This window comes from Platichthys flesus, chromosome 9, assembly GCF_949316205.1.
Source record: "Platichthys flesus chromosome 9, fPlaFle2.1, whole genome shotgun sequence".
Taxonomy (NCBI): Eukaryota; Metazoa; Chordata; class Actinopteri; order Pleuronectiformes; family Pleuronectidae; genus Platichthys; species Platichthys flesus.
Genome location: NC_084953.1, coordinates 16,754,244 through 16,771,483, shown reverse-complemented (window position 1 = coordinate 16,771,483; position 17,240 = coordinate 16,754,244). Strand labels below are relative to the sequence as shown.

Here is a 17,240-nt window from a genome sequence, read left to right as displayed (position 1 = left end):
TTTTGACTGCAGGAAAGCTGTCCTCTACTCATTACCCAGACTCCCTGGAGGAGCACCTTCACACTCACCTCCAGCCAATTAGCGAACAGGCACATACCAACAGCCAATTAGAAGGAGCAGTCAGGAGCTCCCACCTGTCCCCGGATGGCTGTCTAACAGGCAGTATGGCTGAATGACGGCAGGGGGGCTGAGGATCTGTGCACACTGTGAAAGATATTCAGTTTAATGGTCCATTTCTATGATCGTAGGTGGCCAGGGTCTAATGTGCCTCGCCTCTATCTTTTTCCCGGTTTTTAATCTTCTTACACATCTTCTCTGCCCTACAGTTCCAGGTCACATCAGAACACGCTCTGTTCTCCTGCTCTGTGGTGGATGTGTTTTCTCAGCTCAACCAGAGCTTTGAGATAATCAGGAAGCTGGAGTGTCCAGATCCACAGATTGTTGGACACTACATGAAGAGATTCGCCAAGGTGATTTAGAACTTCCCTTATTGAATCAATACACCATTTTTTTTTTTTATTATAAAGGTAACAGCATTTTTTTTAACAACTATCCCTTTATAACTAATTGCTCTTTCTTATTTTCCCTCTCCAGACAATCAGCAATGTCCTACTGTCCTATGCTGACATAATCTCCAAGTGTTTTGCCAACTATGTCACCATGGAGAAAGTGGTGAGTGGCCAAAGACTTCATTAGCCCACCCGGAGTCATCTCAGCCACTTCTAAACAAACCTTTGATTTCAGATTTTTTTTGACTTGCTTGAAAGTCAATTAATAACATGTAGAATGTAAAAAATGATGTTATTATTACAGTATATTTATGTGTTATTATGTATTCATTATTATGCATTGAATCCCAACAGAAGTGTTAAAGACAAACACGTGTCATTTTGTCCTCAGCCCTGCATCCTGATCAACAACATCCAACAGCTGAGAGTTCAACTGGAGAAAATGTTTGAAGCGATGGGTGGAAAAGACGTGAGAATCCCCATTTACATTTTTTTTTAATTGTCAGGGCCTGTAAACCTCATGGGGACCAAAGCCTGGTCCTACTGAGGTAAATCGTCATTTCTGAGGTTCTGGTGAATGTCAGTGGTAAGATGTGAACTGTGGTAAGGTTAAGGTTAGAGTTAGGTTTGAATTGGTCATGGTTACGTTCAGGGATAAAGTTTTCCATTAGGCTGTTCACAAAGATTGGAAATCAATGCAATGTCCTAATAAGGATGGCCATGGTGGTGAGTGTGTTGGTCCTAGTTTCTTAGTTCAGATGTCTTGAAGGTATGGGGTCGGTCATTTGTTTATGAAACATATTTTATCTTATTTCAAAGTCTTCTTAATGTCTCGATATAAAAGTCGTCTGAAATGAAAAGTCGGTATCTGTGGCCCTTACAGGACTGTAATCAACAATCATTGGCCAGCACTCACCAACCTGCCTGCTCGCACTCCCTGCCTATACTCTCACTGCACATGATATCCTCAGGTTTCCCCAAGGCCAGATGTACTGCGGTCGTCAGGTGGGGGGGACATACACTGCTAAAGTTAGCGAGCAACTCCCTGAAAAGTCTTATTCCAGCAGTTGTCAGGCAGCGTTCATGTGTTTGTGGGGCTAAGCTTTGACAAGAGAGCAGATTGGAAGGGAGGGGGGAATCGGTTGCTTTCTTTCAAAGTGTAGCCTACGCTTGCTAACTTTTCCAGGATTACCAACCCTAGCTTTAATCCAAATCCTTCCGTTAGTGACATTTTACCTCCCAAACACTTCAACCACATCTGTGTATGGTGTGTGTGTGTGTGTGTGTGTGTGTGTGTGTGTGTGTGTGTGTGTGTGTATTTCTCTGTGCGTGTGTCAGTTGTGTGTGGAGGCCAGCGATATCCTGAAGGACCTGCAGGTTAAGCTCAACAATGTTATGGACGATCTCAGCAGGATCTTCTCTGTCAGGTAAAGAAACTCACTCACACACACTCACATCCATGGACTGTAAAGACTCGCCTCTGAGAGTCTCTGATGTGATTTATCTCCAACTTACAAAATGTTATTCTACTTCCCTTCTGCAGTTTCCAGCCTCATATTGAGGAGAATGTAAAGCAGATGGGAGACATCTTGGCCCAGGTGAAGGGAACTTCAAACGTAGGGAACGCCAGCAGCGTGGCGCAGGATGCTGACAACGTCCTGCAGCCCATCATGGAGTTCCTGGACAGCAAGTGAGGCAATCTGCTATTTTAGTGCCAGTTTATAAGGATTGTTCCATTTTGGAGGCATTTAATGATTCATGATCCATGAACAGAGGTTTAAGATTTGCATGTAATTTCCTCTTTTTTAAGAATTACTCACCTCCAAATTCATCTATGGATCATATCAAGTTAATATTATTATTTAACACTCAATCTGTTCACAGAGACATAGGACTTAGAAATCTATGAATTATTTGCCTCTGGATGAGAAGTAAAAGTAGTAAGTTCCCTTCAGTCCTTTTTGGTCATGAGGCGATTTCTAGCAAACACTCATTTTTGTTCTCTCTCTCTCCCCCCGTACCAGCCTGACTTTGTTTGCTAAGATCTGTGAGAAGACTGTGCTGAAGCGTGTGTTGAAGGAGCTGTGGAAGCTGGTGATGAACACCATGGAGAAGACCATCGTCCTGCCGCCGCTCACAGACCAAACGGTGAGAGCACACAGGCCTACAAGCGCACACATACAACCATAAAAAATACATACAATATAAATGACAAGCTACATGCTTTATACTGCCACTGCTGACACATATAGTATACATGCACACAAATACATACATACACATAGTGCCTTAACCACGAAGGCTATGTTTATTCATGTGCTTGTGGAAAAACTACATGGGATAGCAAGATTTTTTTTATGTTCTAATGATGACAGCAGCAGAAAACATGCCCCCAAGGCAGCATAAAAAACAGAAAAAAAAACAGAGGAGAAGGTGGAGAATGAACAAAGGGAATCATACAGAGGCAGACATTTTGTGTGTGTGGCGACTCAACGCGGCCCTCCTCTAAAAACAAAAAGCCAGAGGAAGATCAAACTGCTTCTTCCTCACATCTACATGGCATCCTACCCACTCCTCGACCGCCTTGCACACATTATCTTCAGCATCGCCCCGGGTACCTTCATTCATCCCAGCCATCAAGAAGAAGGCCTTTACAGAAAAAGAAAAAAGGAGTGCACCATATCATTATAACACCAGCTCATGGCTGCTCTCCAGTATGTCAGCCAACGATTGTTTGGAGAGATTCCTGATTCTCAAGTAACTCCCTTCAGACTGGCAGAAAAATGTTTGCCCGAATGATCTGACCCTCTTCCCAAAAGAGAATCATGCATTTTGGAAAGCAGCCACTCGTTTTCTTTGTTTTAGATATATGTGTTCTTATTTGTGTTTGGTTATTAACAAAAGAGCCTCATATCACGTGATTATCATCCCTGGGTAACATGAGCAGCACAAGCCAGTCATGTATTTTAACGCCTGGCTCCGCCTCAGTAGCCATGCGTCTGCAGGTAGCCTTTATCCAATTCAGCAGAGACAGGAAAGTAAAAACACATAAAGATAGTGAGTGTAGATAAAAGCCACATTATCACCTTGAGAATTTGCTGTTAAAAGCTAAAACATGTATTTTTCTATAAGCTCAGTAAAAAGGTTAGTTACTTGCAGGACGCTCTCAGTTGTGTAGCTGCCCTTAGTCCAGGCTTCAGACAGGAGTCGATTGGTTCCTGGAGCGTCCAGCCCTGAGGCCCAAACATGTGTTATTGATTGATGTGGGGCTCTTTGCAGCTTGACTGACCCTTCTCTCTGGTTGTTGTCGTGTGATTACTATTACATCCTGCTCCCACCGCTCTCCCTCCACAGATGATTGTAAGTACAGCACTCCTGCGTGTGTGTCTGTCTGTCCGTCCACGGTGGTTGGTCCTCTGCTATATGTGGCTGCGATCTTCCCCTGTTTTTTATCCCCACATCACACCCTGTCCCTTCTCAGGGCCTCACCTCTCTGACCTGTCCCATCCGTGTCTTCTTCCTCTTCTTATTTCTCCTCCTCTTTTACTTTCTCTTCCTCCTTCTCTTATCTCCTCTTTTCTCCAACCTCTGTCTCTCTTTGGAGAAGACAGGAGCATGGTGCATTCCTGACTGGTTCTGATAGGCCCCTACCCCTTGACAGTCTCCACCAATCAATGCCTCCCTCCCTCCTCTTCTGCCGTCTCTCCTTCCTGAACACTCTCCTCAAACAGGAAGTGGTACTCCTCTCTTGCGCCTGGTGTTGCCTTGTTTCTTCTCATGCATTGTGTCTCACTGACCGGGACTCAGTTGAGGTGACTGATCTCTCGGTAGCTCGGTATCCGGTGTCCTGCCCCCACCTCCAGACCCTACCCCACCTCTCCCTCCTTCTCAACCTCCCCCCGACCCCACTGTCCCCACCCTACTCCTCCTGTTTGAACTGTGTCCCGACTCCCCCACCCTCCAACTGTGGGTTTGCTGCTTGCGTCTGATCTATTTCAACACTGCAGTCCTCTCTCAGTATACTGTACAACACTGTATTGTACTGTATGTCCCTGCAGACCTGTCCTGGTTTGGTTTCATGTTCTGTTGTCACTATGATTCATGAAATCGTGCTAAACTGTATGTTGACAGTCCAGATACATGGACTACTGTTTCTTACAGGTGGTCATTGATTTGCTTTAATGTTTGGCCAAAATGTAACCGTTTTCACACAGGACCTCCGGGTTAAATCAGGAGAATTGGCTACGGACTTTACCCAGACTTTGTCTTTCATACATGCACAACACATTTGCTCAGACGCGCTAACAACTGCATTAAATCCTCCACGTTATTCGGGCGAGAGTTGGAGCAGCCCGCTGAGGCAGGAAGTGATCGGTTAACTCCACTGCACCCCGACACCATCCTCAGCTCTTATCACCACCAACTTTCTTGACTACTTTGTAGGTTTCTTCTAGGTCTGTTTTACGGCTTTTTCAACGGAAGTTATTTTTCTCATTTTTGCGTCTGTCACGTTTGTCACGCTCGTGTTGAATCCAGTGGGGGATCACACATCGACTTCTCCTGGATTTCTGCGGACTTTATGCTAGGAGGCCAAGAGGAGAAAGTCTGCAGAGACTGCAGAGCGTCTGGAAGCAGCTTAAGAGAAGGATCCATTGAAAAGTGCTGTTAAAGGGGAATTCCAGTATTTGCTTATGGCCCTATGTTTATAAATGCGGGTGTGTAAATGAACAGTCCAATAGATTATGGTATGGCCACTTATGGGGCAACTGCAACATTAAATTACCCTAAAAGTAATTTTTTCACCAATAAAAGGATAAATTGTTAGTCTCGGTCCTAAAGGGATAGTTCACATAGTAAAGACATAGTATAAACCTTTTTATCAGTGAAATAAACGCTTTCGTGGACTGTTTAAGTTACCATATAACATTAAACACAATAGCCAATAATGGTGCTATGTCATGGCACACCACAATTTATAATACAGACCACACATAGAAAAAATAACATAATTCCCCTTTAACTATCTAAAGCTCTATGAGATGACTTTTAGCGTGAACATAGTTTGTTTAAAAAAAAAAAATTGTATATGTTCATTCTTAGTAATGTAGTAAGGTAGTTAGCTTAATTAACACCATTCAGAGTTGGTTAATTTGTGAAAAGAAGTTCAAATCTGACCGTATGTCCACCAAATATGCCTAAGTCATCGCATAGCGCTCTAATGTAAAGAGTTCCATGATTTTTTTGTATTTTTTTATTATCTTTTCCGCTTTCAGAGGAATAGTTTTGAATATACATTTTGGTTAATACACTTATTTGATCCTTTGGTGAGAGTTAGATAAGAAGATTGATTCCACTTTTATGTCTGCATATTTGAATGGCTACGCGTCTCACTCAGGTCCCATTGGACACAGGAAGTGTCACAGATGGTTGAGCAATAGCTCATCTCTCACAAATATAAGTAGTTGTATCATGGTAAAACACTAAATTTAACTGCACAACAGCTGTTAGCAAAGATAACCGGATCAGCAGCACTTGTAATTGATTATCTATGTTACGTTATGTTGAGTTTTAAAACTAACACAAGATGATCTGCGTTTCAAAACTTTTAGCAGCGCTAAAAACTTGGAGTACTGTGGACGCCAGACGTATCTCTTGTAGAGTTCATGCATTTTCAAGCGAAAAAACATAGTAGTGAGAATTTGGTCTTAGTTAGAGGGAGCAAGGCTGACTGCTTCTCCTGTCTCCTGTCTTTATTCTAAAACGACACATGACAGTGGTATCAATCATCAAAATTCAACCCTGTGCAGAATAAAAGCAAATTTCTCCTGTATATTTTATATCATATACTTTTGTTAAATCCATTTACACATGTCACCATCTCACTATTGTTTTATGCCAAACATGTTATTTATTTATCAAATTATGTTATTTGTTGTTTTGTTTTTAATTTATTTAAAGCACAAAATTTGCTCAGAAGGGGACATCCCTTGCAGTGATGATGATGATGATGATGATGATGATGATGATGATGATGATGATGATGATGATGAGTATGATGAGGATGATGAGGATGATGAGGATGATGAGGATGATGAGGATGATCATGGGAGGATGATGTCCTCAAATTAGTTTCTGAATTCAATGCAACCTGTGCAGTTTTTCATTACATACTGGTCAGTGAGAGTGAAGTCAGACTGCAGGGTCTGGCCACTGCTTGATGTATTAACCACTTGCTCTCTTTCCAGGGGAGGCTGAAGAATGCTTCTCACAGTGATGTAAGGACTAAACCCCCTCAGATCGTTGTGTCTCGTCTCTCTCCTCTGTGTCCCTGTCTTTCTCCCTCAGCTTCTCAGTCAAACAAGGCAGTGGGAAAAAACGCAATAGTGTCTATATGTTTTAACAGTTTAAATGAAACAACACAGTTTCAAAGGAACATTCTTGGTTTTCTGTAGGTTTGACAAATAAGTGAAACTCCTATGCACAGATTTATGCATTTTGCTTCATTTTCTGTTTGTATAATTCTTTAAACTTCATTAGACGGTAGCCGCACACAGTATATGGTAAAACTTAACTTTATACGCAAAGCTGTGACTAATGATAGGATTTGAAAAAAACTGTGTTGCACTCCCAGTAAACACCTGTATGTGTGTGTGTGTGTGTGTGTGTGTGTGTGTGCACGTTTTGTTTATGATTGCAGTATGTTTACTTCCTTGCCCCTGACATGAGCTGAACCACATTCCTTCCTCTTTGTACTGTATGTGTGTGTGTGTGTGTGTGTGTGTGTGTGTGTGTGTGTGTCGCAGAGTGTAATGTTTTGGAAAGAATACATAAGTGTGGTACCAGCAATTGAAGGAAAATAGTACTTTGACATCTGTAAAGCGGCTCTGAGTGACTGTCTATGAATGTGCTGTCGTCCTCTGTGTGACACTAAGCCGTTTACTGCTGCGCCTTTTTGTCATAATAATAATCACAACAACACTCTTCTCTCTCTGCCTGTCTACCTTTCTCTCTCTCCGTCTCTCTCAGGGCACTCAGCTCATCTTTAACGCTGCCAAGGAGCTGGGACAGCTGTCCAAGCTGAAGGTACGATATGTTTTTACACCACCGGGCTCTGGACGCCAATCACAGAGAAAGTATGGAGCAGAGTATGAATGGACAGGCTCCTCACTTTGGTCTGTGCTTCTCTTTGCCTTCAGGAGCACATGGTTCGTGAGGAGGCCAAGGCGCTCTCACCCAAGCAGTGTGCGGTGATAGAGCTGGCCCTCGACACCATTAAGGTACAAAGTCACTTTTACACGTGCACAGGTTTTGTCACATTTATGAAAAGGAAGAACAATAAATGGAATGGCTCTTGCAAGCTAGTTCAGGCAGCCAACTTAAGCTGTTCAGCTCAAATGATGTGACATGCCTCACTCTTCACAACCTCTATCCTCCAATCCTCTCCACCAGGATTGAGTGAATTGAGTTGTCTGACTGAAATCACAGTATATGTCCTGGTTTGCTCCATAGTGTTGTCTACAAGGGTAAAGTATATTTTGTGTAGAAATAGCTTTTGTTCGGTCCAACCTTTCAGATTTTCTTTTTGTTCCCTTCCATCTTTATTATTTCTATAAATAGAAACCCATGTAGTGGGGAAAGCCTTTTAAGTTAGAAAAATCTTTGCAAAAAGACAAAAATTAATAGACTGACAATATGGGTGTCTCAAGTTAAATGTGGAACACATCAGAGATAATTTGTTTATTTAACTAAAATCGCAATATTTCAATAGCTATCAAATACTCTCTCATTTATTTTCTGTTGTTCCATTAATCAATTAATCGACTAATCATAACTCCTCGAAATGTGAGTGAGTGAATTATTGAAAGCCATTGCTGAAACTCACAATATTCTAGATATCGCTCTCTGTTCTTGAAATTCAAAGTGCCTCTGCTTGTTCAGGAACAAAGTGTTTTAACTGTTTTAATTGTTTTCTATTTTGTCTCGGTGAACATTAGCAATACTTCCATGCTGGTGGTGTGGGTCTGAAGAAGACCTTCCTGGAGAAGAGTCCTGACCTCCTGTCTCTGCACTACGCCCTGTCCCTCTACACTCAGGCCACAGACAAACTTATTAGGACCTTTGTCTCTTCACAGAACGCACAAGGTAATCTAACGCTCTTTAATCTTCATGACACTTCTTTTCTGTGTCTTTTAAATACATTTGTCTCTCTTTATTTTCCGGTATCTTTATTTGCTCTATGTAAACTTCATTTTGAATGTTTAATGTCATGCTCTGTAATTCAGATCGTTATTAAATATCTTCTTTTGCTAGGCTCTCTCTCAAAGGAGACACCCTTCTCTGTATCTCCTGCTTCTCTGTGGATGTTAGGGTTTCCCAGGCTATATTTTCTCCCTGCTCTAAGAAGCTGAGTCTCCCGGTAGCCAGCCTCTTGATACACACAGATTATTCTTTACATGATCTGACAGCTATTTACAATGAAGAAATAAACACCCACCCACCTTCTTTTCTCTCACTCTTTCATTCCGTTGCAGCGTCAGATGGCTACATAACAGCCTTCATCTTTGTGGAAGCACTGACAATGACACGGTGTCCCTGGGCACTGCTGTAGAAATGGCCTTTGTGTCGATGATTATTTAAAAAATCTAAATCAGGCAAAATCCTAAAGTACATTTCACTTCAATAGATATGAGTGAAGTCAGATGTTGAAGGACTCTCTCACTGCAGATCAGAAGAAAAAGAGTCAGTTCAATAGAAGTAACTCATTATTCAAAAGACTTAATTTATCCAATTGAGTGGATTCAACTTATCAATCGAATTCAGTAAAATATTATTTTATTGAGATAATTTAATATATAACTACATCAATTTGACTTACCTTAATGAGTAAATTCACATTAGTCAAATTTGATCATCCTATTTTGATTTAGTAATTTCAACTAAATGACATAACGCATTCGACAAAAGACTTATTCATGTTGGTCTGTTTTCTCCTCTGTAAACCTCATCTTCTACGTGTCTCTGCTTTCTCTGTTCACTCCTCCCTCTGCCCCATCTGTGGGACAGTGTTCGGCGGGAAGGGGGTGAGGTTCACCACTAGTGAGGATGTTTACCCAGAAAAGGGTATGTGACACTCAGGCTCAGGGCCTGAGACACGCAGGACAACCAGAAAAGTCTCCAGACCAAATCCCAAATCCCAACTCCCTCCACCCTCCACCTCCCTCCCCATGTGCATCCTGAAACGCCCCCCTGCCTGCTCAAACTCATCACAGCAGACAAATGCATTGCACAGATGCAACATACTAATTCCTCTCTTCCTCGCTCTATCTCTGTAAACACACACATGCCCAGCACAACAATAAGAATGGAGACTTTATGCATTCATGCATGTTATATACACACTGATGTCTGTATGTATGGAGCTGCACTGAATACATACGCCACAGACTGTATGTATGAGCAGACACTGAAGCATGATGAGCGGACATCAGAGGAAAAGAACAGAAATGCATTAAAGTGGAGGAATCCTGATACAGCATGATGTCACCGTCAGTGGCCCGAGGGCCAAGCGTGCGTGTGTGTGTGTATGTTGAGAGCGTGTCACCGGGAAAAGCCATGTGACAGAGCGGGACTATCCTCAAGGTTGCTGAAGCAGAGGTTCAGTGTATTATCTGTCTCCAGTGTGGAGGACAGGGATGAGACTCCCGCCCCCTCCCCACGTTACTGCCCCTCCCACTGTGTTTGAAGTGAAAGGCATTGATGAAGAGGAGATTATGGGGCTGATGATGACTGTTGGCTCAGTTTGTCTGGGAGGGCTCCCTGTCCCTGCCTGCTGTATCATCACACACAAACACACACAGAGAAACACAAACACACACACACACAGAGCTCCCACGTGCTGCGCTGCCCACCCTCCAGCAGTGATGAGAAAAGGGTGTTCGACTCAACCCCACCCCTTCCCTCCATCGGCTGAGCCAATCAGAAGCAGTCCCTCAGGTCATGTGGTTTGAGTTCTGTCACTTCCTATTTGTATCAAAACAATTGACTATTTCGCACACACACGCAGGACAATGCAGAACTGTATCCATTCAGCTAATTAAAAAACAATGACCTGTAAAATAATTACTTTATCCTCATATATTATAATTTTGACATGCAAAGCTTAAATTTAAGATTTAAAGCTAGCCTTATGTAAGCATGAGCAGCTGTTTATTTATCAGTCTAGAACAAACAGTGCAATTTTAATCCTTTACTCTGAAAGAGATGTCTCCGGTTTTGGGAAGAAACATTAACATTAGAGTTTCTTTGCTTCCATTTCTATCGACTCTTGTGTATTAGGCGTTACATCCAACCAATCAATCAGATTGCCATCTAATCCGTAAAAAGCCACATGCCCATCACATTTATTCTGATTAAGATTTGCAGTGTGGTTTACAGCAAGCGCCTGTGATTGGTGTGTTTGTTTAAGAAGCAAAGCCTTCGCCTCCCTGGCAGCATCTCCCTGTCTCCCCGGCCAGCAAAGTTTTCTTTTTCCTCTTGGATGGACGTCCTCCACAGTGTAGACAAGGCCAGATGGATGAGTGCTGCTCTCTTTAGTCCCGCTGGCAGCGAAACCAACAATCCCATAATGCTCTCCAGGGAGCTGGAGAGGGCTGCGTGCCAGGAACATTCTGCTGTCTCACTCGCAGAGACACCTTGTTTAGAAGGCGGCTGGTTGAAAACACACACACACGCACACACACACATGGGCTGTTGGTCGTCTCCACAAAGATACCGGTGACAGAATGTCGCTAATTAAAACATTTAGAGTTAATGTCCATCTGTCAGTGTATCCTTCTGGAGTTGTGTGTGGAAGTTAACCACGACAATACCACACCAAGACACTGAGATCTGACCACCAGACAAAGGAGTTGGAGCTCCTGGTCCTCTTCTCCTTGAAACAGTGACAGCAGCTAGAAGTCGATGTCCAAGGACCCTGAGTCCAGGGCTGAGCTATTTTGGATGGAGGGTGCAGACGTGGAATAACTCAAATATATATCGTTTTCCTTCAGGGTTACTATTCAAGATGGACCTCAGACTAGATCCATCTGCATTCCTAGCCAAATAATCTGTAATGTAATGAATCCAATTTGAGTCCTCACGACTCGTGCCCTGTCGCACAGTGCAGCTGTATTAGGTGAGCTGGATGTTATTGGTACCATCACTCACTGTCAGCTCTGAGAGGCTGAACGACTCCTCTCTCCTGTTAGCTCCTTCCCCATTTACTGCCCCCCCCCCCCCCCCCCCCCGACCATATTAACGTCTGTACCAAGGAATGGGTGTGTCCATCTGAGCATGTCCCGACCTGATCTACGTCAGGGGAACTAACCACTTCTCACTGTCTTCATCTTCCTCCTCTCCTTCTTCTTACTCATCTTCTTGTTTCTCCTCTTCGTCCTCCTTTTATTCCTCATATTCCTTTTCTCTTTTCTCTTTTCTCTTTTCTCTTTTCTCTTTTCTCTTTTCCCTCTCCCTCTCTCTTTTCTTCTACCTCTTCTTCTTCTCTACATCCACACAGACACTATGCATCTATGAGTGGGCTCACATTACTCTCCTCACTGGATCCACATTGTCTCTCAACCACTAAATCTGTCTCAGGGTGCCTCACAATGCAAACTGCACACTAAATTTAAAACACTTGTGCCCACTCATAGCAGCTTTGTCTGATTGACCACTTCCAGACCACAACACTCACACCAACAGATCACTGTGCCTTGTTTTTAATGATCTTGTTCCACAGTGATAAAAAAATAAAAAAATAAACAGTTTATTTTTATATTTATTTTTTAAATATTTTGCTATCCACATGGTTATAACTGATTCCATTCCAATGTGAGGAAATTGAAATGGAATTGGTCTGTTACCTTGTTTTCTGTCAGGGCACAGTGGCTTGTGTTGCTGTGTGGTCTGTGACAGGAGCTCAAATAGGTCATGGGTGCAAATGTGAGTGTGTTAATGAACTGTGTACTGTCGGCACTATTAGGCTCTGGGGTGGACGATGCTGTGGGAGAGGTGTCCATCCACGTGGAGATCTTCACTCATCCCAACACTGGAGAGCACAAGGTCACAGTGAAAGGTAAAGGAGGATGTTTACTCGGAATAGAAACGGATCAGCTTGAACGTTTATTCTGGACACTTTGATTAACATTTGACGAAGACAGTCCTGAGTCGATTTTTCCAGAACTTCTCAAATGCATCATTGGGCAGTGTTTGCTCAGCTGGAGATTTACTTACTATAACTTCTGGGGCAAACGATACGTGACAATTAGAGATGTTAGCCAGTTAGCTAGTCGGCTGTTTTTCCTACCACTGTTCCGCTGGTAATGGACCATGTTTATTTATCGCCGTTTGCTGATTAACGTGAATAGAACTTGAATACACAACCTTATTCGTGAACATGATTTGATTCGTCATTTTCATCAGCGACGGTGGTGCGGCCGACAACACCCATGATCCCACGCTGCTTCATGACATCATCAAACTAGATCTTTTTTAGTTTAGTTTTAAACTTTGCACATTTAAGATAAAAAATAATCCGGTTATCAGTCATTTCCACCTGCCTCTGACAGACGCTTGTCTAAATTTAGGATATTACATATTCACCCGATTGCATATTTTACATCTAAGTCTTTAGTGGAGCAGGTGAACAGGAAGGGGTCAAATGGAAACATGGTCTAAGAGGAATTGGGAAGTTATTTAAACGTGTGTATTATTACCATGATAATACAAAGGCATAGAAGCCAGCATTCAAAGAAATAAAGACCTTTGCAAGTATCAAATTCCACATTTATTGTCCTGTCAGGAAAGTGAATGTGAGGCCTGAGGGAGAGCCAGTATTTTGTTCTTCTGAATCTTCCCTCTCTCATCACATTTTCACACATTTTCTCCTCACAAATGTCTCACTCGCTCTCCCACACTGTCCCATCCTTTCCCTCGGCCCCTGCCTCAGTCGTGGCTGCCAATGACCTGAGGTGGCAGACGCAGGGAATTTTCCGACCCTTCGTGGAGGTCTACATCATCGGCCCCCACCTCAGCGACAAGAAGAGGAAGTACGCCACAAAGTCAAAGAACAACAGCTGGGCTCCAAAATACAACGAAACCTTCCCATTGTGAGTAGATGATGACAGTTACGATGATAATAATTGCCTCTGCAGAGGACGTTTGTTTTTTTCGTCCACGATTGTTTGTTGTTGGTGGGATTATTCAAAACCTACTCAACCGATTACACAGAAATTGTGTGGAAGGGTGGTGGTGCATGACCCAAGGGAGAATCCCTTCATTTTGGTAAGGGTCCGGATCAGGGGTCTTTACCAGGTTTATATTTGATTTATTTCTCTTTCCTTTATCATTGCGAGGTTTTTTTAACATCTTCTTTGAGATTAAGAGAATAATTCATTGGTCTTGATGAAAGAAATCAGGCACATTAAGGGTATTAATAAGTACTTTTGCAATTGGGTGCAACTAGTAACTAGAAACTAGAAATCATTTTAAAATGTGGTTTCATAAGGGGACTGGTAGGCTCCTGTTTTACGACAACGATTTGGAGATGCAGTATTTGACTTGTCTCTCTCCTCCGCTGCAGCACCCTGAGCAGCGAGGTGGGTCCCGAGTGCTACGAGCTGCAGGTGTGTGTGAAGGACTACTGCTTCGCCCGAGAAGACCGCACCGTGGGAATGGCCGTCTTGCAACTGAAAGACATGGCCTCCAAGGGCAGCGTGGCCTGCTGGCTGCCGCTGGGTAAACGCATCCACATGGACGAGACGGGCCTCACCGTGCTGCGCATCCTCTCCCAGCGCAACAACGACGACGTGGCCAAGGAGTTCGTCAAGCTCAAGTCCGACCAGCGCTCTCCAGAGGAGGGCCGCAGCTAAGACACAGAAAAAGAAATTTAAAAAAAAAGACTGTTTGGAACCTGAATCAGATGTCGCTACCTACTGCCCTGGAGCTCTCTCGCGAGCCACTGCTAGCCACTGCCCTGAAGATCCAGTGTTGTAAAAACACAGATAAGGCAGTCACCACACACCCAGTGCTAAATACATTCATTTCAGTGGGAAACACGTAGTGCTGAGCAAAGCATCACTTTTATTTTCTGCACACACAAAAAAAAAAAGCCCCAGTGTCTTCATTGTCACAGATAGCAAACAGCACATACACTTTAATCCTAGAGCATATATATACTTTCTATCTATATAGGTGAGTCATGCTGTTCCATAACCAATGGCATGGCCACCCGCCCACACATGCCCACTTCCTGTTCCTCTCCTCCCTCCCCGGCCTGCGCCCGCTCAGAGAAGGGAGAAGTGCCAAGAGATAAACGCTGAAACATCCCGAGACCAGCCCTAAGCACAATGGGACCAACTGACCCATTAACAACAACGACAATGGCTGCACTGCCTCAAACATTCCAGATATCATGGAGGGGAACAAAGCACTATTTATTTTTGTTTACAGCTTTCTTCCTAGTTATATTCATATTTGAATATCACTATAAATATAGAATATTATATGAAGGACCTAATGTATAGTAGTTATAAGGGGATATTCAATGGACGTGTGCCACTTGAGAAATAGTCCTCGTCTGTCTTTCTGTCCATCGACCCTCTAACAGAGCACACTGCCTGACACCCTCAATGCCTTCTGTCCCGTTGACCCTCGTACATATGGTTTGTGCGTCATCAATACAGCGACTGTATAGAGAGACGAATCTGATGAAAACACATCTGCCGGCACTGTGATTCATCAGAGTGTGCGTGTGTGTGTGTGTGTGTGTGCGTCTGTGTGAACGTGTGATCTGCGTTGGTAATATGTTCTAATGTCGACCTCATGTGTTGCCTGTTACCTGCAGATGTTATCATCACAAAGCCATCACAAACAAAGCGTGTCACACAGAGGAGGGGTTTCTTCACGTTCTGGCTGGATTTTGACCAGATTATTTGACTTTAGGGGTTATACAACTTGTGTCTTCTGATGGTTGTTCCATCTTCTTTGTGTAACTATAAGCATTCCACAACCAGACGGCCCAAACTGGGTGTGTGAGGGATGGAGAACTCTACCAAATCAAAATCAGCACGTAAGCAGATGATAAAAACAAGCTCCCTGAGACCTTTTTTTTAGAAAACAGCAGCACCGGCGCCCCAGGGAGAGCACAAACCGTTAATGATCTCACTACCCATCATTCCCTAATGATTCCACCCCAGGTGCTGTAACCCTATTCCCTGATAAGGAGAAGTCCGACCTCTGCTAAAGGGCTGTAGATCCACACCACACCTGGGTCTGGTACCTGCACTTAAAGAGGGCCTACAGTTCGGTCTGTGGCTCTAATCAGTGGAGAGAGAAGCATGGAGATTTTAGAAGCACAAGGTCGTCGCCGCACCTATTTCAACATGTTTATACTGAGCTTGTCCTTCAGTGATTGTTTATAAATTTACATCAGTGTCATGTGGAAATAAATGTAGTGAAATGGCCATTGACTGTCCAGCATGTCACTTCTATTTTCAGTGAATGCCCCATGAACTGATTTAGTTGCCTGTTTGGGGTTTACATGCTTGTTGTGATTTTAAAAACAGCATCCGAATGAGGAAATGATGATCAGGGTCAACGAGTTAAAACCACAGGTTGTATGTTTAGTTGTTCTCTTCCTGCCTCTTTGTTACAGCGCCCCTGACGAGGGCCTCTCCCACTTGACGATAAATGAATCATTTTAAAGACCCCCTTCTTTTTTGAACAAGGTGTAAGAACTGAACTCTATGCATTTGAATCTATAGTTAAAATCTATGTAGATGAGTCATTTATGAAAAGCTCTTATAATGTTTACATTGTGGATTATTATTCAGATTTTATCAGCACAAGCGTTTGTCTGATACGTTGTTAACGCCGTCTATATTGTAACAGGCCGGATCACGCGGGTGTATTCGAGCTGATCAGAGCTGAGACTTGTTTGTACAGCATCTCAGTGCAGATTAGAATATTCTGGAACAGACAGAGATTGATGTTGGTGTTGGTGTTGCACAGTGTAAATAGCTCAGATGGCCCGGACACACGTCAGACTATGTGAAGTGAAGTTTGATGCTCTTTTGTAGAATTTTACTCTGGGTGAATGGGCAGTTGGGAAATGATGTGTGTGTGTGTGTGTGTGTGTGTGTGTGTGTGTGTGTGTGTGTGTGTGTGAGTGTGAGTGCTTGCTGGATTGCGTGCGTGCGTGAGAGAAGGTGCCCATTCAGGAAATGTAGCTGTTATTAAGAGTTATATTAAGAGTGCGTACACACAGGATATGATGATGAAACAATATGTACGAATCTAACAATGAGCTTGTTAAGCTGCTGCAAGAAGGAAGAAGTGAGGAACTGAATCTAAAGAATGTTGGTGTGTACAAAGTCTTTTCCTCGAAGGGAACATCTGCACATTCTTTTAAGAACTTTACATAACAGGTAAACAACCGTCACAACGCAGTAATTGCCACGAAAATAAATCTTTATTTATTGCTGTTGACAATGATATTTTAGAGGAGGAGGTTTGGGTGTAACCAGGCTGGCATGAGACACAGAGATGTTAATGGAGTATAAATGTAAAAGCACAACAAAAAGCACAGACACAAAGTCGACAGACATGCATGATCTGTTCTGTTCTGTGCAGCGGGCCGCGGCCACACCGAAGGGCACCTGCGCCGCCATGCTGGTTCCTGTACTTCCAGAAATG

At 43.2% G+C, this 17,240-nt stretch overlaps 1 protein-coding gene across 1 annotated transcript in view; it reads left to right on the top strand.

The window, feature by feature from the left end:
• unc13a (unc-13 homolog A (C. elegans)) overlaps positions 1-17,169 on the top strand; it is a 45,905-nt gene extending 28,736 nt beyond the window's left edge. The window contains exons 29-41 of the mRNA XM_062395914.1: positions 327-470; positions 595-672; positions 901-978; positions 1,848-1,936; positions 2,053-2,199; positions 2,534-2,657; positions 6,755-6,784; positions 7,536-7,592; positions 7,706-7,786; positions 8,504-8,651; positions 12,529-12,621; positions 13,495-13,654; positions 14,128-17,169. Of these exons, the coding sequence (XP_062251898.1) occupies positions 327-470; positions 595-672; positions 901-978; positions 1,848-1,936; positions 2,053-2,199; positions 2,534-2,657; positions 6,755-6,784; positions 7,536-7,592; positions 7,706-7,786; positions 8,504-8,651; positions 12,529-12,621; positions 13,495-13,654; positions 14,128-14,416 (1,518 nt within the window). The 3' untranslated portion in view covers positions 14,417-17,169. The remainder of the gene's footprint in view (positions 1-326; positions 471-594; positions 673-900; positions 979-1,847; positions 1,937-2,052; positions 2,200-2,533; positions 2,658-6,754; positions 6,785-7,535; positions 7,593-7,705; positions 7,787-8,503; positions 8,652-12,528; positions 12,622-13,494; positions 13,655-14,127) is intronic.
• The last annotated feature ends 71 nt before the right edge of the window (positions 17,170-17,240 follow it).